The sequence below is a fragment of the Antechinus flavipes genome, chromosome 2, assembly GCF_016432865.1.
Source record: "Antechinus flavipes isolate AdamAnt ecotype Samford, QLD, Australia chromosome 2, AdamAnt_v2, whole genome shotgun sequence".
Taxonomy (NCBI): Eukaryota; Metazoa; Chordata; class Mammalia; order Dasyuromorphia; family Dasyuridae; genus Antechinus; species Antechinus flavipes.
The window spans coordinates 352,811,399-352,838,473 of NC_067399.1; the positions used below are offsets into that span (position 1 = coordinate 352,811,399).

A 27,075-nucleotide genomic window follows, 5' to 3' on the forward strand; every position below is an offset into this window, starting at 1 on the left:
ATACTGAGTACTGACTTGTGAATCTCCCAAAAGTGTGAACTCCAGTGAGTACTTAAATACATTAGTGAGCTAGAGAATTTGCTAAGTACCATGCTAAATTAGGCAACTGACATCACTTTGTAAGGATTCAAACAGAAATTCTCACAGACCATCCTACTTACTTGATTGAGTAAGAGGCTAGACTTTTCTGCTAGGCTCTTCTATTTTTCCCCTCCTTTTAAGTAAAGGGTATATTTTAGCACCTAGCATCTATATTCCACTGTATATAGTTTCTAATCCTCTGATTTTTCTGCAGGAAATTTAAGTGAAGCTCAAATTCAAGTTACAAGGTTGTATGTGGAAGAATTATAGAATCATTCATAAAACTAAATTGAGATTTGGACAGCTTGATAATATCCAGACTACGTCCCTGGAGGGCCTCAGGATCGGCCAGAGTGAGGATAAATCAAAGTCCTTGATCTTTAGGGGGAGAAGTGAAGGAGACAGGCAAGCTGCCGTGCCACTTGCCAAAGATGTATCCCGCGTTCTGGAGTCTGGAGTCTGGAGTCTCCAGCCTCTCTTCTCTTCCTCCTGTCACCAAGTGACTCTGACTTCTATCCCCCCACCTCCAATCCTTGCCTATGATTATCTCACCAACAAACATTCAGCAAGCACCAATAGTGAGGAGAGCCATCATCTAAATATGTGCTAATAGAGCTATTATCTCACATCAAATAGGTAGCCTTAAGTGCTCTCTTGTCTGATACAGAATTTCAGCCTTCTATATCTCCTGCTTTCTTTTGTTTTAGAACACAGGTGTTCACGCCCTCCTTGACTTGTCAGGGAGGTGAGAACTCCAAAAGGGAGGTGATCTCACCCTCCCTGACTTCTCAGGAAGAGAAATGGAAAACATCAAAAGGAAGTGGGGAATCAAGCCAGATATTGTTAATGGGTTTCTGGGCTGAAGAGTTTTATTAGAAACAAGTATACACAAATCCATCAGCATGAGAGGTATTACACAAGCACATAGCAATATAGCACAGGTTAGTGGTAATAACTCTCCCCACAGTTGGCACAGTCTCAATATGGTATAACAAACATGAATTATACATGTAAGTAGTGATATAACAAACCATATGAATCAACATGATATTGTAAAAGATTTCCAGAAGTTCTAGAAGGAGGGTATGTAAATAACAATCACACATACACCTCCTTCAGCAACCAAGAGATAGTCTAAAACCATTCTATTGTCTATCACAAGTCAGGGAATCCAGTGATCCCTAAAAGTTTTTGAAGTCTTTTAACAGTCTTTTTTATGTGTTAGGGAATTCAATGATTCCTGCAGATTTTGAAGTCTTGCAACAATTTTATCATCTCTCAGGGATTCCAATGATTCCTGAGGATTTTGAAGTCCTGCAGCAGTCTCATTAACAATTTTTGATGTCCATGAATCAATTGCCATAACTACCATGCTCTTTCAGTGGTGGGCACAATCAGCAGTGGAACCACCCGATGTTTCTTGGGTCTTCTCCTACATTTCAAGGGTCTGCTCCATCTCTCTCCAATGGACAAGGTGAATACAGCTTGTTGGCACCCAATCTGATTTCTTCTCTATCTGTAGAGATACAAGCAAACCCTCTCCTCCAAGCATTTAACCTATCTGGTCCCTTCCATTCACCACTTTCTGGATCTCTCCACATCACCTGGCGATTATTGAAAGATAGTGGAGCTGCTCGCACTGGATACTACCTTTCCAGTGGGTTATAAAATCTTTCTATTGGAGCCAGTGCATCTTTATAAAAAATCAAGAAGTTAATTGTATAAAGAGCTAAATTTAGAAGTTCTCTAGGGTTACCTGTGCTTCCCCTTTCTTTTGTTTTTGGAGGAATATCTTGATGTCTCTGTTTCTCCTCTCTACTATTGCCCGACCTTGAGGATTAAAGGGTATGCTAATGGTGTGTAAAATCTTATACTGTGCACAAGTGTGCAAAATGTTTATAAGTATATGCAGGTCCATTATCTGTTTTTATTGCTCGTGGCACATGCATAATTATAAATGCTTGTATAAGGAATTCAATGACCACTCAGGCTGTCTCTTTTGCTGCTGGTATTGTAAAAGTAAATCCTGGAAAGGTGTCTACTATAACATGGATAAAAGACATATGAGCAAAAGATTTATAATGGGTCACATCCATTTGCCAAATTTCATTGGGTCTCAAAACACAAGGGTTCTTCCCTGGAGGGAGCGTAGGAGCATAGAAAGGAAGGCAAATTGTACAGGTTTTTACTATGCTCCTAGTTTTTTCTTTTGTTATCTCAAATTGCAAACATAAAGCTTGAACAGCCTGATAATATTTAGAATGAAATTCTTGGGATGTCTGAAATAAAGGAATATTGGTAAACATGGTTAGAAGGCTATCTGCCTTTGAATTACCATCAAAATAGGATCTGGAAGTCCACTATGTGAGTGAGCATGCAAGATATAAATCTCACCTGGATGCTTTCTCACTTGCTCTTGAAGTTCCTTAAAAAGCTGATATATATTAGAAGCTACAAATTTCATTTGGTCTGTGGCAATTATTTTGGTTGTGGCAAATTCACCTACTGAATAGGCCAAAGTAGATATTAGTTATATCTCCTGGATAATAAGTAAGAGCTAGCATGATTGCATACAATTCATTCTGCGAGTGAACTGAAAAGGAGTTCTGACTACTCTCTTTATAGTTAAGCATGAGAGTATACAGCACAAACATTATGTGTGGATGCATCTGTAAAGATAGTTGGTCCTTTAAGAGGAACTTTAGAAAGGTTTCCTTAAATAATCCATTGCCAATTATGTAATAGTCGGGTTATCTTTAATGGAGACCCATGTGTAAAATTTGGAGCTGTGGCTAATAAAATTTGCCACTCTGGGATGGTTTCACAGCACACATTAATTTATGCATTGGTATAAATGGTGTATATCTTGTCAGGGCTTATCCCAGATAATTCTACTGCTCACTTAATGGCCTTTAATAAAATTCTAGCCACAAGCACTGGGTAAGGAGGTTCACCCACTCTATCACACTATCTCCATTCACTGCTGCGGGTGCCTCTTTTGTAGCAAAAGCTGATATTTCCAAGGGTTTTTGAGTGACTCATTCAATCACATTGGATAAAACCTCTCTCAAAGCCTTTTGAGCTTTTTTTGTAAGGTGGCATGGTGAGTTTAAAGTACTGTCTCCCTTTAAAAAGTCATATAATGGTTGTAATTGATAGGAGTCAAGCCTAATACTAGATGCATCCATTGGATATCTCCTATTAAATTTTGAAAGTCATTTAAGATGTTCAGCTTCTCTGTTCTTAAGGCAAGTTTTTGTATTGTAAGCACCTTAGGGTATACTTCATATCCTAAAGATTGAAAAGGAGCATGTCTTTGAATTTTTTCTGGAGCTATATGCAATTTGTAGTTCCTTAGTGTTTTGATGGTCTTTTGTAGACATGCTTCTAACATTTGTTCCTCAGGTGCACATCCCAATATATCATCCATATAATGTAATAACATCACTTTTGGAAATGCTTTTCTTACTGGAGTAAGAGCAGCAGCAACATACATTTGACATATAGTAGGGCTGTTTTTCATTCCCTGTGGCAAAACTGGCCATTCATATATTTTCTATGACTTAGCTCAGTTAACTCTGGGGACTGAAAAGGCAAATCTTTCATATTCTCCTTATCTAGAGGAATAGAATAGAAACAATCCTTAATATCTATAACCCAAAGGGGCCATTTTCTAGGCAAATGAGTAGGAGATGGAAGTCCAGGCTGAAGAGTTCCCATAGTTTCCATGTGTTCATTTACCTTTCTTAAATCAGTCAACATCCTCCATTTTCCAGATTTCTTCCTTACAACAAATACAGAGGAATTCCAAGGACTTAGAGAAGGTTGTAAGTGTCCTTGGTCAAATTGCTCCTGTACTATATCTAATAAGTCCTGAATTTTATCTCTAGCTAAGGGCCACTGTTCTATCCACACTGGTGTATCAGTTTTCCATTGAATAGGAACAGATGAGAGTTTTGGCAGGCCTTCAACAGCAGCCCTGCCTAAAAAGCTGAAGTACTCATTTATAATCCTAACTGTTGTAAAATGTCTCTTCTCTACAGATTGATGGGGATTTTTTCAACTATAAAAGGAATGAAAACACCTGTTTTACCTTCAGATATCCATCTCAGAGGGGTAGCATTAACTTCAGCTGCTATTGATTCTTCTAAACCAGACATATAGGTGTCTACCATAATCTTTGGCCAGTGACTGGGCAAGTTGGTGCCTCTAATGACTGTATGATCTGCACCTGTGTCTACCAATCCTTCTAATGGTATGCCATTTATATAGATAGTGAGCATAGGATGGTCAGCTGTCACAGCTGCTGTCCAGTATAGTCTTGGATTCTGTTGCTTAGAGTCTGAATCTGGGCAACTATCACCAGAGTGCCTATTAGGAGTCTGTATCAGTAAACTTGATGCTACTACTTCTCCTGGTTGATGTAACACATTGTCTACCTCTATTAGTGACTGGGATATTATCTACACATTCCCCAGTTTCCCACATCAGTATATGGATAAACATTGTTTTGTAAGTAATCTCAGGAGGTAAAATGGTCAAGCCTGCTGTGCCTGGAGGTCAGGGATTCATATGCTGGAGAGGAACCAGATTTTACCTCTCCAGGGGATATCTCAGTAGTCCAAGCTGCATACAACTCTATTCTCCCCAATTGTAATCCCTTTCTCCCATCAGATTGCCTCTTGGCTGATTGATCATGTCTGAGTATTGAACTTCTAAAGACTCTCTGGGTGTAGCATCGGCTGCCATCATGCCCCAAGTCTTTTTTGCTTTGGGCCCTAGGCTGGACCCCCCATCCCATTTCTCTGAATTAATCTACATTCTGATGCCCAATGGAAGCCTCTGTTGCTTTTTGTTTTTTAAGTCTTGTTCTCCCACCCTGTTTTCTCACTCTGTCTCTATGCCAACATTGAGCTTTCAAATGCCCACCAATTGAAAGCATTGATGAGTATCTCTGAAGGTCCCATGGTCACATCTTGGGACGTTTGCATCATAGCCTGGGTATAAAAGGTATTTGTGCCCACTGTGGCACAGCATCTTATGATCTCCTCTAAAGGAGCATTCTTGGGTAATCCTAGTATAATTTTTCTATAAATCTCAATAGCATTTTCTTTGTCTTATCTAATTTCTGTTGCTGAATTTTCACCAATAGTTTGTATGACAGCTGTCTGCAGACGTCCCACAAAATCAGCAAAATGTTCATCTGGACCTTGCTCTATTTTCATGAAGGCTTTTCCTCTATCTTGTTTATCTGGGAGAAAGCCCCATGCTTTGATAGCCACAGAAGCAATTTGCTCATATGCTGCTGTGGTGTAATTAATCTGTACTGAAGTGTCTGCATAAGAACCTACACCTGTTAGTTGGTCACAGGTGATTAGTGTATTTACTCCAGGCTGCCTGTTTCTTAAGGGCTTGTATCCTACAAAGTTCACTATATTCAGAAAGCCACAACAAGTTTTGTCCAAGTTCTAAGCATGTCCTTGCTATATATTTCTAATCACTACATTAAAATTTCATAAACCACATTCTGTAATAACATCTCAACATAAGATGATGTAGGTCCATAAAGAGTACCAGCCTTTTTCAGGTCTTTGATAATTTCTAGATTAAAAGGAGTGTATCTTCTCTTTTCTTGACCTGAAGAATTAAGCTGTTCAACCACAGGATAAATTTCTATTCTCAAATCAGTTGTATTTTACCCTTCCTCTTTGGCTTTAAGTAGTGCCTTTGGCAATCAAGTTGGGGAGGAGGTTTTTGCTAGGGTGGGGGAGGTGCTGGTGATGTCACTGCCCCTCTCACTCTTCTTCCTCCCTCTATCCAGGAAGGTGAAGTTGATGGGGGAGGGTTAAGAGCCTGCTTGGGTGTAGGCGGAGCTGAAGCTGGGCTGTGAGAGTGAAAATCACCACGCCCTTTAAGTTCATTTAACTCTCCATGCCTTTCAGCAATATTTTCATATCTTCCTCTTTCTCTTCCTCTTTCTCATCCGGCTTCCTTGTTTGACTATTCTCTTTAGAGCTTTTCTTTTTTCTAGAACTTGTGGGATTCTTTAGGGCCAATTGTATTATGCTGTATATAAAGAATGTTTCCTTAGAAATTGAATCAGGATCTTTATCATTGTAATATTCACATGGTTGATCTCCTACTAGTTTCCAATTATCTACCTCTATTTCTTCTTCCTTGAAGAACCAAGGGGATGTGCATTCTAAAGTTTCCAAGAGTCCACCAATCTGCTCCCAAGCTACAAGCAAACTTTGCCTCTTTTATTAATCTAAGGATGCTCCCTTGGGGTGTGGGTGTGGGTGTGGATGAATCTTTTCCTAATATCTGCCCCATTTCAGCTGGAAAACGAATGTTACTAGTTTAGCTCTTAACAAAGTTCTCTGTCTATTTTAATACTCACCCTATTTCCTGATCACAGGGACTTCTTCACTGAAATTAGGGTCCTTGGTCCACGTTGGGCGACAAATATAATGTCTGGATTAGCTCCCTAAAGGGCCTCAGAATCAGCCAGAGTCAGGATAAATCAAAGTCCTTGGTCTTTAGGGGGAGAAGTGAAGGAGACAGGCAAGCTGCCACACTTGCCAAAGATGTATCCTGGATTCTGGAATCTGGAGTCTCCAGCCTCTGGCCTCCTTGTCCTGCCACCAATTGACTGACTTCTCTCCCCCCTCCCATTCCCCCGCCCTCCAATCCTTGCCTACGATTATCTCACCAACAAACATTCAGCAAGCACCAATGGTGAGAAGAGCCATCATCTAAATATATGCTAATAAGCTATTATCTCACATTGACTAGGTAGCCTTAAGTGCTCTCTTGGCTGATTTAGAGTTTCAGCCCTCTACACATCTTTTATTTCCCTTGCCAATTGGTGCCATCATAAATATAATATAGCTCCCAGGATTATTTCTTCTTTTTGCCACCCTGCCATCCAGATCTACATTTCTTTTATACCCACAGACAATGGAAACTAACTCATTTAACAAAAAGAGAATCAGGTTTAAATGATGATATTTTTACTAATTGAGTAATCAAATATTATCTGTTCCTATATCTACTTCAATCTTGATACTACATGCCAATGTCTTCAAAATGGGGTTACTATTTCAGCTTTAAATACTTAGCAAACCTTTATATATTATTTTCCATCCTGAAACATTCTAAAATTATGAAGCTAATTTTAAAGAATTTTTTTCCACCTTTAAGAATTATATTCATCTTTTGGTCACATTTTCAATCCAATGTTTGCGGATAAGCCACTTTTCTGCAAGTCTCCAATTGACATTTCCTTTGTATGCAAATACAGAAATGACTTTATTTAATAAAAAGGTACATCTCCTTTGTGGATTTTGAATTTCTGTTATTAAATATTTATGTTTTTCAAATGTCTTTATTCAATTGAGTGAGGTTCTTGGTGCCATTTCAAAATAACCTCAGCTGGTAGGTGTAATGACTTATGAAAGATCTGACCTTTAGCATTTTAAGGTTCTATTCATCTATAAATTTCTTCTGTATTCATTTAATCTTAATTTGTATGCCTTTGTGCAATGTGACTTAATGAGTATAAGACTTTTGGCACAACATTTATTAACACAAAGAAAATATCTATAGGTACTTATTATTCTCCCCAGTAGTTTCTTTTAGTTAAAAATTATGCTTGCATCTCAGGTCTGAAAATGAGAAAATGCTTTGTATGGCTCATCCATGTTTGCGTAGTCCTGGTTCATACTCATTAAGTATTAGCAAAATAGAAGCTAGTTCTACTAAATCCTAGTCTGAGGTTCAGTCTTTTACTTCTCACTCTCTTGCATTTAGAAAGTTATCATTTTCTTTCTTTTTTTTTTTAACATGTAGAAACACTTTGTTTTCTAGGTTTTGCTATTCCTTTTTAAAGAAAATCAAGTGTGAACTTAATACTGATCTTGCTACGTTGACATATGGTGGTATTTTTTAATATATTTGGGTTGTCAAGATAGAAAATCATTTGGCTGGTATGCCTTAAGCAACATTCTGCAAGAAGGAATATGAAATAAAACAGATATTATCTGAAAATTTATTCTAATATTATGATTTAGTGATAATTTTCTCTTTTGAAATGCATAAACACATGATAATATTTATATATTAAAGTGATTTAGATAATGTTCAAGAAAATAATAATTTAAATAGGCTGTTCATAATTTACGTTTAAATAAAGTTTCAATTAGAACTAATTATTGCCCCTCCTTGTTTTCATAGTTTACATAAATCTTTATCCCAAGAAGAAAGTCTAAAGGACCAATTTAACTGTACTCTTAGTACCTATGAGGATGCTTTAAAAAACAGAGAGGATATTGTTTCCATTACTCATCAACAAAATGAGGAACTGACCATCCAGCTGCAGCAAGCCCTGACAGAGAGAACAAACATGGAATTAAAGCTTCAGAAAGCTTTAGAGGCCTCCCAAAAGGCCAGTGAAAAAGTCCAAAAGTAAGTAAAATGATTTTGCTTTTTAAAAAATGCTGTCATTGGCAATTAGAGAAGGTATTCTTTATGCTTTTTGCCTTATTTAAAAAAAATAGATTGGGCCAAATAATCAGATTTCCTAGTTTATATTAGTATGTATCTATATCTATATCTATCTATACATATATAACTACCAATAGTTATAAGGAGAGTATTTTGTATATCTTAAAGTTCCACATAAATGTAAGTTATTAAATATATTTAGACAATAGTGTATTTCATTTAATGTTCAGGGTTTTTAAAATTTTCTTAAATAAATGTATATAATTCCCAAATTATATTTTGCTCATCATAATTAGTTTAGATGCAATTTAAAAAACATTTTCTGATTACTTACTGTCTAATTTAGCTTAAATAAGTACATGGTTTTCTGAACAATAGTCAGTTATTCACTCCTGATTGCCATATGCAGCCAGAGCAAACTTTGGATTTGTTGTTAATATGTGTTGTTATTTAACCATTTTTCAGATGTGTCTGATATTTTGTGACCCTATTTGGTTTTTGGTTTTTTTTTTTTTTTGGCAAAAATACTTGAGTGGAGTGTCATTTCCTTCTCTAGATCATTTGAAAGATGAGGAAACTGAGGCAAACAAGGTTAAATGACATTTCTAGCATTACACAGATAGTGTTTAAGACCAGATTTAAGCTGAATCTTCCTGATTCCAGGCTCATGTTTTTATCTGCTGTACTATCTAGCTGCCTAATGTCTGCTTTCCCAGATAAATTGGTATGTTTGCTTCATCAATTTTAATAGGATGGTTATTCTGGAAGTATGTTTTTCTTATGAACTTTCTTTAAATGCTTGTTTCCCTTTTTTTCTTTAGTAGTAATTTATTTTTCTAAATGCATGCAAAGATAGTTTTCAACATACACCTTAACAAAAAATATTATTCTTAGTTTGCCTTTAAACAATTTAAACTCTTTCTTAGAAAGTTAGGCTAATTCTGGAGAGCAATTTGGAACTATGCTCAAAAAGTTATCAAGCTGTGCATACCCTTTGATCCAACAGTGTTTCTACTGGGCTTATACCCCAAAGAGATACTAAAGAAAGGAAAGGGACCTGTATGTGCCAAAATGTTTGTGGCAGCCCTGTTTGTAATGGCTAGAAGCTGGAAAATGAAAGGATGTCCATCAATTGGAGAATGGTTGAGTAAATTGTGGTATATGAACATTATGGAATATTATTGTTCTGTAAGGAACAACCAGCAGGATGAATACAGAGAGGACTGGTGAGACTTACATGAACTGATGCTGAGTGAAATGAGCAAAACCAGGAGATCATTATATACCTCAACAATGATACTGTTTGAAGATGTATTCTGATGGAAGTGGACCTCTTCAATAAAGAGAGCCTTAATTGATCAAAGATGGAACAGAAATGAATGCAAGGGATAATGCTGTAAAAATTACCCTGGCATGCGTTCTATCAATAAAAAATTATTAAAAAAAAAAAAAAGAAAGTTAGGCTAGTGCATGCTTCCTTGTAACCTCTTTTATTATATTTGCTAATTCCAAAAGGTAAGCTTCAACTTGGAAGAGAACACACCTGAGTTTAAATTATTTTCGGGAATAACATGAAAGAATATACAGAAAATATTCAAATTGGATTCAATTCTTATTTAATACTTGATAGCTAGTTCTCCAGAAACGATGTAGTGTCTTCATAGGAAACTATGACATTTTAACTAGATCTGCCTCATCCCCATCCATTTCTTTTCTCTCCACTATTGTCCAAACTCTTTCATTTGGCTCTTCTTTGACTCCTGCCCCTTCAGCATTCATTAGCTTTTCTTTTCTAATCTGTCAACTTTCTTTATCAGCTCTAATCTAATTACATGTGAAAAATGTGAAAATTTTTGTGACTACAGACAAATCTCTTGTCTTTAATAATATATATGTATGTATATAACATATATGTATATACAGATGCATATGTTCTCATTTTTTCTTTGCAATATACCTGGAAAGAAAAATTCCACACAATTCTAACTATTCACATCAGCCTCAGTCTTATTGATAGACAGAATAATCACTCATTTAACTGATGTAGTATCATAAGAAGGGTGCTAAAAAGGATTTCTGAAATAAACTTGGATTAAAACATGACAAATAATCTTATTTTAGGATACATATCATTGCTAGAGTAGCACATTTAATCATAAAATACAGTAGGCTTAGTTTTTCTCCTCATCATTCCTCTCTCTTATAAAAGAGATAACTTTAACACCTTTCCCACAAGAACTGTATAAATGACTAGTATTTTAGGTGTTCAATAAGAGGAAAGAATGAAAATTGAAAGGTAAAAAGAACATAAAGAAACTGTAAGAGAAACATGTTCAAAATTTTATCTAGGGTAATCCTTATATTAGTGATGGGGAAAGATAGGAGAACATATAGAGATACATACCCAGATCTCCCCAATTATATTCCCTAATTGGCAAGGAATATGACCATTTACCTCTGTATCTTCTTATGACCTGAAATGTTCTATATGAGCTTTATATGTCAACCTATTTGTATTTCCCCTTTTATTTTAAATATTGAAATTGCATAGGGCACACCACATAGCTAGGTTAACATAGTTAACTTAATATACAGTAACAAATAGAATTCTAAGATAATGAAGGACTTTAAGGGTCATGTGTTATCTGTCTCTTTCTTTGTTATTAATATGGTGCTTAAACCAACATAGATAGAGACATGTCTAATTGTGTTTTTCAAAAAGCTCCTAGAATGAAAATTAACAAATCTTCTAACTGTAAATCTCATATTTACTAAATTCTGCAACTTAATTCCATTTCCTCTTTATCTGATCTCAATGCATATGGAAATGTTTGCCTCTATTGTTCATGCAATATTGATTCATGTATAGAGATATTTTTTATTCTTCTCTTTTAAACTAAACAATCCCAAAGTTTTTTAATCTTCCACATACATCCTAGTTTTAATTAAGTCTTTTGTTACTTCACTAAATCCTTTTTGGAGTGAAGTCACTGTTATGATAGAATTTCTTTAGTATAAGCCATATCAGAATCAAAGTATGTAAATAAAGATCTGTTTTCTTTTTTATTTGTGTTTTTTAAAGCATAGATACATTTCAAATGAAGTGGTCCAAACAGAGTGTACAAGATTTTTTTATATCTGGTAAATATTTTTGCTCCATTTTGAGGAAAAGTTATTTAAAATCTACATTTGTTTTTAACATTTCTAAAATTAAAAACTCCAAATAATACCTTCAGGAATACAAAAAAAATATCAAAGGCCAATACAAATTCTTTCAATGTATGGTTTTCAAAATACTTAGTTGGTTTATGAAATATAGGTCATTCTACATCTTTAAAAATAAATAACTGAAAGGAAAACTGTTATGAGTCAGAACTCTGTACTTGAAACAAGGATTCTTACAAGATGCTAACTCAGTTGAATTGATAAAACAATGGTTATCTAGTTTAGCATAATGATTAATAGTTCTCTAGTTTAGTACATGTACTTAGTACTTAATATAGTTCTACAAGATTCACACCTATGATAATGTAATTAGAATAGAGCATATAAGCTGGGACAAACTCAGCCAGGGTCAGACTCAGAGAAGACAAGAGGACTGGAGACAGGAGCTCAAGCTCTCTGAGATAAAGATTTCATCTTTGATCAGGCTCCTGGTGGCTCTCCTCCTTCCTGCACTTTGGGAGAGACTGGTTCAGACTCAGGGAGACTCAGAGGAGAGACTGGTTCAGACTTAGGGAAACTCAGAGATAAATTCACTCCATGTCACACCACAGTGGTGGCTGGCCTTCTGCATCCTCCCACTGAGATCAAGGCCCATCTGAAGAGCTTCAAGAAAGCTAATTGGGCCCCAGGCAAGGAGATAAAGAATTTGGACTTTGGACTTTAACATTCTTATGGTGATTAATCTGCTGAAAGGAAGGCTGCTCCAGAGATCTCCAGAAAATCAACCAGAACACTACATTTTGGCATCTGAATGTGGAACTAAGGATTTACAATCAGCAGTCCAGACTGACATGATCCTGAGTTCAGTGGGAAAAGCCTCCAATCCTGATTTCACTGGAAAAATCTCTGATACTGAATTCAGTGAAAAAGTCTCTATGACTCAGAAATTAGGTTAAGTACAAAAATAGACAAGAAGAAAACTTTGTAAAGGGCTAAACTAGTGTTTCAGCTAAAACGGGACAAATGTTTAGAAAGGAGACTTCTCCACCAGAAGGAAAGTATATAGAAAGCATGGTTAGACTGATAAAAAAAAAAAACCAAGGTTTGATTGTAACTTGGGAGCAAATCACTTTTAGAAACAGTACAGTACTCATCTCCTTGGTTCTCAAAGGAAGAAGGAGTAGAACCAGACATGTGGAAATTAGTAGGAGAGCAACTAAGTGAATACTACAATGACAATGATCCTGCTTCAATTCCTAAAGAAAAACACTATACATATAACTTAATACAGTTGGCTTTAAGGAATTATATAAGTATTAGAATAAGAAAAAAGAAGAAAGAATAGGAGGGGAAGGATACTGACAAATTAGGTAAAAAGGATGAAGAATTAGACAAGAAAGGAGTTAGGGGCAATGCTGATGAAATTAAGGAGTGTGGTGTTTCACAGCAGGAGCCATTAGGGCATTCCCCATCCCCTGATTCCCCCCCTCAATTAACCCTTTATGTGTGGAGGGAGGAAGAGCACCACCCATGAAGTAGTCTATAACAAAATTACCAAAAAAACTAATTAAAGCTAAAAAAAAAAAGAACAGGATATATCTGATTTAATAGAAGCCTACCCTGTGATTGAAGAATTTGATTCTTCAAGTCAAACCAGGAGAAGATACACTCCTTTTGATCTGGAAATTATCAAAGATTTTAAAAAGGGTTGCACTTTTTATGAGGCTACATCATCTTATGTTAAGATGGCACTAGAAAATTTGGCTTATGAAATTTTAACCCCTAGTGATTGAAATTTATAGCAAGGACTTGTTTAGAACCTGGACAAAACTTGTAGCTTTTGGAGTATAATGAACTATGGAGGATACAAGCCCAATGAAATAGGCAAACTGGAGTTAATATACAAATCATCTTTGACCAACTAGCAAGTAAAGGTCAGTATGCAGATGATTTAGCACAGATTAGTTACCCTTTGATAGCATATGAACAAATGGCTGCTGCTGCTATCAAAGCATGGGGTACCCTCCCAGAACAAAATTGAGGGGAAGCCTTCACAAAAATAGAGCAAGGTCCAAATGAATGCTTTGCTGATTTTGTGGGATGTCTGCAAATAGCTGTCATACAAACGACTGGTGAAAATGCAGCTACAGGAATTATGACAAGACAACTCACTAAAGAAAATGCTAATGAAGTTTGTAGAAGAAAGATATGGGAACTACACAAGGATGCTCCTTTAGAGGAGATCATAAGATGCTGTGCCACAATGGGCACAAATGACTTTTATACCCAAGCTATGATGCAGCACATGGGAAGACAAGGTCCCCCTTGGCAAAGGGCTAATCAATGGTTTCTATGTTGTAAAGTAGGGCATCTGAAAGCTCAATGTAGGCATAGAGATAGAGTGAGAAGATAGGATGGGAGAACAAAACCCAATACCCCATATCCAAAATGCAACAGAGGCTTCCACTGGGCCTCAGAATGTAGATTGACCCAAGGAAATGAGAGGTGGGGCCCAACTCCAAGACCTTAAACAAAAAAAAAAAAAAAAAAACAGGTGAGGCATGATGGCAGCCGAGATTACACCCAGAGAATCTTTAAAACTTCAGGACTCTGATATGATCAATCAGCCAAAAAGCAATCAGATGGGAGAAAGAGATTACATGATCAATCAGCAGAGAAGCAATCAGATGGGAGAAAGGACTTTTGGGGAGAATATAGACTTTTTAACCCAACAGAAGGGCAGTGTCCAGTGCAAGCAGCTTCAATATAATTGCCATGTGCTGTGGAGAGATCCAGAAAGTGGTGAATGGAAGGGACCAGATAGGTTAACCACTTGGGGGAAAGGGTTTGCTTGTATCTCTACAGATGGAGAAGAAATCAAATGGGTATCAACAAGCAGTATTCGCCTTGTCCAATGGAAAGAGACAAAAAAAAAAGAGAAAAAGCTCAAAACAAAGAAGACCTAAAAAACATCTGATACTTAAAGAGCATGACTGATAATAATACTGTTATAGAACTTCAAACCTGAAGGAATCATTGGATTCCCTGAGATGAAAAATTGTTGATAAGACTGTTGTAGAACTTCAAAACCAGCAGGAATCATTGGATTCCCTGAGACATGATAAGACTGATACAGGACTACAAAATCTACAGGAATCATTGAATTTCTTGACACATGATGAAACTATTGCTGGACTTCAAAACTTGCAGGAATTATTAGATTCCTGACACATGAAGTAATGAACAATAGATTGGTTTTGGACTATTTCTAGGACTTATGGACATGTATCATTCCTCATGTTGATTCATATTGTTTGTAATACCACCCATGTTGATGGATCTATGTATTATTGTTTCAAATGAGACCCTTCAGAAACCTACTAATCTGGTTTGATTCCCCATTTTCCATTGGTTTTCATCTCCCTTCCTGAGATGTCAGGGAAGATGTGATTACTTCCTTTTTTGCTGTTTTCATCCCTTTTTCTGAGAAGTCAGATAAGGCATGATCACCTCCTTTTGGGGGTTCTCACCTCCCTGAGAAGTCAGGGAGGACATGATCACCTATGTTCTAAAACAGAAGAAAGCAGGAGAAAACTAACAATCTATTTCCTGCCTCACAGCTGAATAATGATTTGTGTGAAATACTTGAGGTTACAAAGAAATTGTAAATTCTTTGGTTGATTTTCCTGCTCCTGAGTAAGAACTACATACATATTTCCCTCAGAAGTGTCAGGAGAGTCACCATACTGTCACAACAAGGTGTGATTCACCTCAGCTTAGAGCTTAGAGCTTAGAACAAACATACTTTCCACAAACTCAACTGCTTATTCTGTTTGCAGGTTGAATTATAAGATAGGGGTGGATGACTATGAGTTCTGGGAAAGCATACAGAGTATTTTCATACTTTCTTGATAAAAAAAAAAGAGTATTCTGTTGTCATCAAAGACTTTACCCAATTATTTAATTTTGTTCCTGGCACATGGTCTTGATGTTAGCTATAACTAAACTTAATTTATTAAAATTTATTGTCCAATTGTAATAAATTCAATGAAATTGTTATAATCATATATACATAAATATATAGATATAGATATATGTAAAGATATACATATAGAAAGGTTCATCATATAAATCTATCAAAATGATTGTTTCTTTCCATATTTCAGTTCCAATTCCTATGTCTATATTTTCACATTCAGACTTTACTTTTCTTTCATCTAAGATCTTTCATGCAGGAGGCATTCAACAGATATTTGATTCATAGATGAGTAACTAAAGAATAAAATTAATTCCAATCTAAACACAAGACTTTCTACCAAAATTTAGAAGATTCAAAAATTTTTGCTGTTCTTTCTTGTATTATTGGGAAATAAAAGGAGAGAGGATGAATCAAAATATTTCTTGAAGTGCCTTCAGTATGGCTTTTATGCTTATAATATTTAGAAGTATGTGAAATAGGGAATCTATGTTGACCAGTAGTCAAATTGTCTTTTTGTTTGCAGTAAAAAGGGAATGAATAAAAAGAGTAAGTACTGTGTGCAAACCACTGAAGATAAAAATACAAATTAATCCCTGTCCTCAAGAAACGTATATCTTGATAGCAAAGAGACCATACACAGAAGGGTATTATGTCCAAGGAGTAAAGTTATAGGAATGGCAAATGGAGTTGTAGTAGACTGACACATCCTTTTCCAATAACATTAGCAATATTTATTTGATTATGACTTCAAAGGGAAGGGTGAGGTGGGTAGGGAAGATAGTGAAAGTATGGCCAAGGTATAGAATGAAGCATAAAGCTGCCCTAGATATAGTAGACCATATGTATTGCAAAGATGAATGTGCAAATTTTCCAAAATAAAATTAGTTTAAAAATCTACCTTGCTATTTAGTTTAATTTTGTAAAATTTGTAATCATGACTGTACCATTAGTGGATCTTTGTATGGTTTGAAGATGGGCTTGAATACCTTCTATGTAGCTGTTACAAAATATTATCTTAACACGTTATTAGATTTCCTTTCTTGGACACATGATATACTTTTTTTACAAAGGTGTATAAATATAGATTTCAACAATAGATCAAACAAATCTAGTCCTGTAGCCTGTGAATTGCAGCATGTACTTTAGTTTGTGAAATCCAGGTCTTTTTCAACTCTGTCAAGCAAGTATATATTTTATAAAATTTATCAATACTTGTGCATATTTACACAGTGGATCATCACTCTCCTCTACTAGGTACATAAGGTATATTTCTTTAATAGCAGCCTATACTGTACACAGAGATACCCACCAAGCTTTGAAGACAAATAATTACTGTGCTCATTTACTTTTTTTAAAAGCAAAGTATTTGGGCTTACATAGTGACCTACTGGAAATGTTCTGCTTTTACATATGAAACCGTTTCAGTTCTCTAACTTTAAACAAGGATTAATATAATTATTACCTTTGGAGGTCTAACCCAGAACTTGAGTATGGGCAATAGGGCACAAAATAAAATATTCTGATGAAAACTGCAGCTAGAAACTCAAAAGAGAAAGGAGAATGTATTTTCTTCTTGAAAGTTTCGGATAATATTGTGACGATCTTCAAACTGCATGGAAACAGGGAAGGAGAGGTGCAGCATAACTGCTTGGACTCTAGACTCTCTTGCCACCATGTTTGTTTATAAAAACTATCAATGGATGAGCTAGAGTTGGATTAGTTCACATTCCTACGCAATTATATAGTTTGCAAACTCTTTAGTTAATGGGGGTAAAAGAGAAAGAATTTAAGAAGAGAAAAAAAGACAGAATTTGGTATCAGTTTTAGGCAGTAGAAGACAAATTTTGTTTGTATTCTGTATGCACCTGAGGCTATGAAATAGATCAGATCTTAGCCTCTTGTCAATTTCAAAAGACTGGGATTTGGGGGAAAGAAAAATAAAGATGATAATATTCTTATAGAACAGAATGCCAGGTAGGTACATGGACAGACAAGGGAGAAACAATTAAATATTAGCTGATCTTGGCATGATCTCTATGTGTGTCTCTCTGTCTCTCTTTGTGTCTCTGTCTATCTCTCCTCTCCCTCCCCCTTTCCATACTCTCCCTTTCTTTTTTCCGCTTTTTTATCTCTCATCTCATCCCTTTTTTTCACAATATATGTTTATTGAATACCTACCATGTGCAAAACTCTGATAGGTGCTTTTGTGAAGAAACAATGTTGTAACATGATTCCTGTTGCATATCAAGCTTTTTTCTGAGAAAAAGAAACATTTTCTTAAGAGCCAAAGACAAAAGTGACTTTCATGTAAATCAGAACCAAAAAGCCATTGAGTGTTATTTCTGTTTCGTTATTTTCATTCTCATGGGCTCTACCTAATCTATATATATGTTAATATAGCAGTGGTAAAATGACAGTTATCCAAACTGAGAGTGTGTACATTTTCCCTCAAGAAATTCTGTGTCCTAGTTAAATATCTAATATAGAATGCTTTTATTTTAATTAATTAAATTAATAGGACATTTAATTAATAGGACACAATTAAATTAATAGGACATTTTGTTTCAAAACTCCTTTAGCTAGTGAAAACTTTACATCCCAAAGCTAAATTAAATTAATCCCAAAGCTAAAAAAAATTAATTAATTAACTTAGGAATAAATGTAATTGGATATGTTATATTCAATTTGTCCTCTTTCCAAACCCTACAACTATATTGGTTACTTAATAAATCTTTGTAAAGAGTTCAAATGTTGGAGTTTGTTCTCAGAGGACAGCCGGTTTAGAGGCTTAGAGCCCTTCGGATGTCTCCAAATCCAAAGGTTCTGTCCTTCAGCCTCTGCCTCTGCCTTCTTCTGCCTCCAACAGAGATGGAAGATCTCTCTTATCTCCTTCTGGGGAGCCCAGCCACCAATTTGCGAAGAGAGGGCTTCTGGCGTAGCTCCACTGAAGTCCGTCAAAAGTGTTCTCAGCAGCAGAGTCGTTTCTCTCGAGTCTAGCGCGATCAGCCAGCCAAGAGGAAAAAATGTATTCTGGAATGGCTGTCTCGCCTTATATCTGAACCTTCTGAGAGAATGGGATTATGGGTTTTCTCCCATAGTGCTCTCTGGCCCAAAGAGCTTTAAGGTGTGGACTTTGAGTAAAGGTGGGAACACAAGCCTTGTCTTGATTAGTTCTACTTAGTACCTTGTTTCAGGTTCTGGCCAAAACAACTTCTTGTAAGATTAGATCAATTCTAATTACTTAGCAGTTAGTAAGGATTCCAACAAATCTTTGTTGATTATTATAATAAATTCATTAAAATTTGCCCATTAGAGATTGTTTTCATATCACCTTCATTTTTAAAATGTTCCTCCCTAGTCCCCTGACCAAAGAATCTTCTTCAATAGCAAATCAAAAGGGGGGAAATTAGCCAGTAAAAAAACCAGTGTAATCATATGAAATTATCTACATTTCTGAAAAAGAAGGTATATTTTTCATCTAATCCTTAGAACTAAATTTGGTTATAGAATTATACTATGTTTAGTATTCTCTATTTTCATTGTGATAAACACTATGCAATTACTTCCCTTTGCATCAGTTCATATGAGTTTTGTATACTTCTCTAATTTTTCCATGTTCTCCATTTTTTCTTATGGCACAGTAATATTCCATTATATTCATGAAACACAATTTGTGTAATTATTCTCCAGTTGATGGACATCCGTTTTGTTTCCAGTTCTTTGCTGTTACAAAACTGTTGCTGTAAATATTTTACTATATATGAGGCCTTTCTTTCTCTTCTACATGGGATAATGAGTTCCAGTTTTTAATAAAAATAAAAAAGGAAAAAACAAATTCCAGCAATTAGGCTTAACTGGCTTGTTTCTATTAAGCAAAAGTGATCATTTAAAAGAATGGCTTATTTAGTAGCATTATTTGAAACCTGCTGATCTTTAATAATACCCAAAATCCCTTCTGACTTTATCATGAAAACTCATCATGCTTGACTTGAAGTGTCATCAGTGTTTATGAGCTTACTTAATACACATAATAATTTAAGATGAAAAAATAGAATCCTCTTTATTCTGACATGTAATATAGAATACATTTCAGAGTTATAAAGGGAAAACATATGCATATACAATATTTAAAATTCTTCCCCAAACCAAACTAATCTGTTCCCCTGGCTCAGTTGTATGCATTTCACTTCAGTATCCCAAGACATTCTCTATTACTGACTAGAGAGCCTAATTTTCCCCAGAATGGTCAGAGCAGCACAGTCAAGAATAATGAATCTCTGTATAATCACACTATAATGTGAGGTGACCCCTCAGCTAGAAGACTGATCAGAAACACATATGGGTTTTAGTCAGATGCTCTGATGCTTTCTCCCACCTTTTTTAACATAGCTCTGAGAAAAATGTGACTTAGACCCAATAATGATTCTTGAGTATATCTAGCAAAGGAAACCATGAGGAGAAGAAAATTTAACACATTGATGTGAGACCATCCACTTCATTGATGCAATCTGAGGGGAATGCCTAATGACTAGAAGAATCAAACTTGGCAATGAAAATAACAAAGCTCTTTTCATCAATTCAAATGCAGACTCCAAAGCTGCAGATGGTCACCTCCAGCCTTGCCTATTCAGTGTGGGGTTTTATAAAATGGCATTTTGGTGAATACTAATAGATCAAAAAAAAAGATTTAATAACATAAAAATGTGGTGTTTCTTTTTAAATGATTATACATGTCAGTGAGTCACAAAAGAATAAAATGTCTGTTATATGTAAGTCTAAAATCTTTTTGATATTTTCAACAACAAAAGTGAGAACTGTCGTGTGCAGATTGAATGCTGTAAAGAACAATTTAGTTTATGAAAAGGAGACCAAAACAAGAATTCAAGCTTATTCTGATATATTTATCTTTTCTTCATAATGTCTCTAAATTCATAGTATATTATTTAGATCCCTTAATATTTTCTTAAGGTTAACATAAACTACATGTTTGCTGCCCTTCTCATGAATAAGCCAAACTAATTAAAGATAAAGACATAAATATGAATTAAAGATACCAGCAGAAGAAATACTTTTTAGTAGCATTTGTCTCTTTAAAGAGTCGAGAAATGTAATAAAATTTGGGACTTAAATTTAAAGTTTTTTTCAAATTTTAAACATGGGCTATTTCATGCCAGGCAACTTCAAAACTCTTAGGAGGCTATAATAACTTGATCATTTTAAGAAGTACTAAGTTTGCATCAGACTTAATATGTTTAGGTCAATATTTTAAATAAAACAAAGGAATTATTATAGATACTGGACACTGTTTTGATCGGAATCTTTCTTGCTTCTCTAAACAAATGAAGTATTGATTTTAATTTAAGAATTTTTTCCACTGGATTCTGGCAGATGACCATATCTATCTTACTTCAAATAGCTATAATTTAAGTTGTAGTATAAATCAGCTATTCTGACTTTTAACGGGCAACTTATAACCATTTCCTATTTTTTAAAGGAACTATTTTGGATTAGAAGTTAAATAGAAGGAAATAAAGTATAAAAAGAACATTGAATTATGAATTAGAAACACTAGGTCTATCTCTTAAAATCATTTATCACTTCTATTTTTTGTCCCCTCTTCTTTCTTCACCTCTATTTTTTCTCACCTGTAAAACAAGGTTTTTATTATTTTCAAAAATTAAGCCAAATTAACATGAGAATGCTTTGGAAATAATTAATCAACAAGCAATTATTAAGTGATGGTTGCATGCTTACAAAGAATGAATTAAGTCCTAGTCACTAAAATTACACATAACAGAGGAGACCAATACTTATAGGCAGCTAGGTGGTGAAGTAGATGGAGCACTAGGCCTGAAGTCAGGAATAAATATTAGGTATGACCCTGGGTAAGTCATTTAACCTCTGCCTGTTTCCTCATCTGTAAAATGGTGATGATAATAGAACTTATCTCTCAGATTGTTGTGACAATCAAATGTGATAGATATCAACAGTGTCTGACACATGTTAAGCCCTATATAAATGTTAGCTAGAATTATTAATAAAATAACAATTATTTAATTATACACATATGCATATAATAAGTGTATATGGCATAAATAGAAAGTAAATAAATACAAATCTATTTGCCATTTAAAATAGCTAAATATAAACATAATTATTCTATTTTTAAAATAGCTAAAAGGTAATTAAACTATCTCCCAGGATATTTTGGGAAAGAGAGCACTGACAGATGAGGGAATTAAAAGAATAAAGTTCTATGTAAATTCAAAGCATTTTTATAAACTGTTTTCTCAAATAATGCTATTGAAAATATAAATTTAAAAGAGCCAGTATGGCTTCATCAAGGTCATTTCCTTTTCTACAGTTACTAAGGTAGTTTGATGAGAGGAATACAATAAATATAGTTTACCTAAATTTGATAGAGCTTTCAATAAATTTTTCTGCCATTCTTGTAGAAAAAATACAGCAACTAGATGGATTTGTAACTACTTAGCTATTAATTACTTGAAGTCATTTTGGAAGGTAGTATGAACCAGAGATCTATATTTGATCCTATTATGCTTAACATTTTTATTAATGACTTAGATAAAACCCTACATAGTGTACTTATCAAATTTTCAGATCACACAAAACTGGGAGGGAGAGTTAACAAAGTGGATTGCAAAGTATGGTTTCATAAAAATCTTGAGAAGTCTAGAAATTGACCTGAATCTATAAGATTAATTTAAAGAGATATAAATATAAAGTCTTACTCTTAGGTTAAAAAATATTTCAAAAGGATAGAGTGGCTAAAAATCCATATAGTTGAAAAAGATATGGTGTGTTGAGGGGACTGTTTACTTAATATGAGTTAATACGGCAACCTAAAAAAAGGTTAATGTAAAATTTGAAGGCATAGCTCCCAGAAACAAATTGATAGAATCACTTTGTGCTGACCTCATCACATATGAAGTACTGTATTAATTTCTTGGTATCACAAATTAGAAAGGACATTGATAAACTGGAAAGCATCTAGAAAAGTACAACCAGGATAATAAAGAATCTCACATTCTTTAGACATGAGAATCTAAGAACTCTTAAGGAATTGAGTATGTTCACTTTGGAGAAGAGAAGATAGGGGAGAAGGAGAGGTAATTGTTTTCGAATGTTTGGAGGCTGTCATTTGAATTTGAGATTAGATTGTTCTTTTTGACATTGCAAGACAGAACCAAGAAGTTGCAAAGAGGTAGAATCAACTCTTTAAGGAGGGCTTCCCCGGAATGAAGGTCTTTAAGCAAAGGCTAGATGAACATTTGTAAAATATGATGAAACAGACTTTTATTTGGATATTTCTTATACTAGATGGACTCCAATGTCCCTTCCAATTCTAATTTTCTATAATGCAGATTTCAAATTGGAAATTAGTAATTGTTTTGAAGGATAAAAAAAGTTTTGTGACTTGGTATAGTTTCTAGGTCTGTCATTAGGTAAAGAGGGAAATTAACATGACATAATACAAAGTCCCTCTTTTTATCCATCCATCCATTCATACAGCAAACATTTATTGACTACTTTCATTGTGAAGGGACTGTGCTAAGTTTTCAGGGAAAAAAACTTGATCTCTGCCTTCATGGAGTTTATTTTTAGTCATATTAGCCTATTAGGTTATCTTTTGTATCTTAGGTTTATATAATCACATCTTTGGTACCAGGCAAAAATCTCAGAAATCTGACAGTAATGCAGTTTTTGAAAGAAAAAAATTGACCCATTGTATAGTTATTATTAACTGTATTTTGACTATATACATTAACCCTAATATATAATACTGTAATACTTGAGCAGTCCATATATCATCATTTTAATTATTACTCTGGTAGTGACAAGTCCCTCCCTCTATACTTGAGGAGGCAGGCTTTGGGGTCTACTATAGCTGAAAAACAGTTTCCATATTGGTCATTCTCCTGCTAATAAATCCCTTTAAAAATTGTCAGTTGAGCCATTCCTAATAAAAACACTTGAGAGCATAGGAATAAAAGGACTTTTCCTTAAAATAGTCAGGAGCATATATTTAAAACCTTCAGTAAGCATCATATGCAATGGGGAAAAACTGGAACCTTTCCCAGTAAGATCTGGAGTGAAGCAAGTTTGCCCACTATCACCATTATTATTCAATATTGTATTAGAAACACTAGCCTCTGCAATAAGAGTTGAGAAAGAGATTAAAGGAATTAGAGTAGGCAATGAGGAAACCAAACTATCACTCTTTGCAGATGATATGATGGTATACCTAGAGAACCCCAGAGATTCTACTAAAAAGCTATTAGAAATAATTCATAATTTTAGCAAAGTAGCAGGATACAAAATAAATCCCCATAAATCCTCAGCATTCTTATACACCACCAACAAAATCCAAGAGCAAGAGATACAAAGAGAAATTCCATTCAAAATAACTGATGATAGCATAAAATATTTGGGAATCTACCTACCAAAGAAAAGTCAGGAATTATTTGAGCAAAATTACAAAAAAGTTTCCACACAAATAAAGTCAGACTTAAATAATTGGAAAAATATTAAGTGCTCTTGGATAGGCCGAGCAAATATAATAAAGATGACAATACTCCCTAAACTAATCTATTTATTTAGTGCTATACCAATCAGACTTCCAAGAAAATATTTTAATGATCTAGAAAAAATAATAACAAAATTCATATGGAACAATAAAAAGTCGAGAATCTCAAGGGAATTAATGAAAAAAAAAATCAAATGAAGGTGGTCTAGCTGTACCTGACCTAAAATTATATTATAAAGCAGCAGTCACCAAAACCATTTGGTATTGGCTAAGAAATAGATTAGTTGATCAGTGGAAAAGGTTAGGTTCACAAGACAGAATAGTCAACTATAACAATCTAGTGTTTGACAAACCCAAAGATTCTAACTTTTGGGATAAGATTTCATTATTTGATAAAAACTGCTGGGATAACTGGAAATTAGTATGGCAGAAATTAGGCAAGGACCCACACTTAACACCATATACCAAGATAAGATCAAAATGGGTCCATGACCTAGGCATAAAGAACGAGATTATAAATAAATTAGAGGAACATAGGATAGTTTATCTCTCAGACTTGTGGAAGAGAAAGAAATTTGTGGCCAAAGATGAACTAGATCATTATAGATGAACATTACTGATCACAAAATAGAAAATTTTGATTATATCAAATTAAAAAGCCTTTGTACAAACAGAACGAATGCAAACAAGATTAGTAGGGAAGCAACAAACTGGGAAAACATCTTTACAATTAAAGGTTCTGATAAAGGCCTCATTTCCAAAATATATAGAGAACTGACTCAAATTTATAAAAAATCAAGCCATTCTCCAGTTGATAAATGGTCAAAGGATATGAACAGACAATTTTCAGATGATGAAATTGAAACTATTACCACTCACATGAAAGTGTTCCAAATCACTATTGATCAGAGAAATACAAATTAAGACAACTCTGAGATATCACTACACACCTGTCATATTTTGGCTAAAATGACAGGAAAAAATAATGATGAATGTTGGAAGGGATGCGGGAAAACGGGGACACTGATGCATTGTTGGTGGAGTTGTAAACAAATCCAACCATTCTGGAGAGCAATCTGGAATTATGCCCAAAAAGTTATCAAAATGTGCATACCCTTTGATCCAGCAGTGTTTCTATTGGGCTTATACCCCAAAGAGATACTAAAAAAGGGAAAGGGACCTGTATGTGCCAAAATGTTTGTAGCAGCCCTGTTTGTAGTGGCTAGAAACCGGAAAATGAATGGATGCCCATCAATTGGAGAATGGCTGGATAAATTGTGGTATATGAATGTTATGGAATATTATTGCTCTGTAAGGAATGACCAGCAGGATGAATACAGAGAGGCTTGGAGAGACCTACATGGACTGATGCTGAGTGAGATGAGCAGAACCAGGAGATCATTATATACTTCGACAACGATATTGTATGAGGATGTATTCTGATGGAAGTTGATTTCTATGACAAAGAGACCTAACTGAGTTTCAATGGATAAATGATGGACAGAAACAGCTACACCCAGAGAAGGAACACTGGGAAACGAATGTGAACTATTTGCATTTTTGATTTTCTTCCCGAGTTATTTTTACCTTCTGAATCCAATTCTCCCTGTGCAACTGGAGAACTGTTCAGTTCTGCAAATATGTATTGTATCTAGGATATACTGCAACATATTTAACATATATAGGACTGCTTGCCATCGGGGGGGGGGGGGTGGAGAGAGGGAGGGGAAAAATCGAAACATAAGCGAGTGCAAGGGATAATGTTGTAAAAAATTACCCTGGCATGGATTCTGTCAATACAAAGTTATTATTAAATAAAATAAAATTTAAATTTAAAAGAAAATTGTCAGTTGACAAGCCTATAATCAAAATCATTTTCATTTTGGCAGAATCTGCCAGAGCTTTTGGTCTTCTGTCCTTCATTGAGGGTCAACAATATCTCTGTACAACAACAGGAAGTTATGGTAGAACTATAGTGAAAGATAAGATGCAAAAAATAACTTAAAAGATGAGTGGAAATAAATTCCTTGAAATCAAAGACTATGCTTTTTTTTGCATATATTCCCCTTAAAAAATGTATCACAATCCTTTTACAATGAAGTGAATAGATGGATAAATGGAAGACAAGACTAGAGAATTTACTCAATGAAACATCTAGAAATTGTGTTTTTTCATTCCTTGTCTTTATTCTTTCTTTAAAAATAATAATTTAGCTATGTTTTAAAGTTCGCAAAGCACTTTAGATAGATTTTTTTTTCATTTGACCCTCACAACAACCCTGATTTGTTAAATACTATAGTTATTTTTGATCCCATTTTACAGTTGAAGAAATTGAGGTTGATAGGAGTTAAGTCACACAACTTAAGTGCCCATAGTCACACAATTTGTAAATATTGGAGACAAATTTTGATTACAAATCTTCCCAACTATTTACTATGCATTGCCCTTTTGGAGAAAAGTTTATTTGGAACCTCACATAGGCTCAAATATTCATATTCTCACCTTTCAATTTTTCTTTTTTGTTCTCTGTTAGGAATTGTTATGTATACATATGTGTGTTTTTAAAGTTGTAATGACAATGTTAAATCAAGAGTGCTTTTCCCCCTTTTTATAGAATTCGGAATTTCTTTTATTATTATTATTATAGCTTTTTATTTAGAAGTTATATACATAGGTAATTTTATAGCATTGACAATTGCCAAACCTTTTGTTCCAATTTTTCCCCTCTTTTCCCCCACCCCCTCCCCCAGATGGCAGGTTGACCAATACATGTTAAATATGTTAAAGTATAAATTAA

The 27,075-nt window shown here is 34.7% G+C and overlaps 1 protein-coding gene across 2 annotated transcripts in view; it reads left to right on the forward strand.

Moving 5' to 3' along the window:
• The window catches only part of MIPOL1 (mirror-image polydactyly 1), a 520,237-nt gene that overhangs the window by 452,575 nt on the left and 40,587 nt on the right, over nt 1-27,075 (forward strand). The window contains exon 11 of one of the 2 annotated variants that reach the window (XM_051978071.1): nt 8,317-8,547. The exons of the other annotated variant lie outside the window; for it this stretch is intronic. Coding sequence (XP_051834031.1) covers nt 8,317-8,547 — 231 coding nt within the window. The remainder of the gene's footprint in view (nt 1-8,316; nt 8,548-27,075) is intronic. 2 annotated transcript variants of the gene reach the window in all.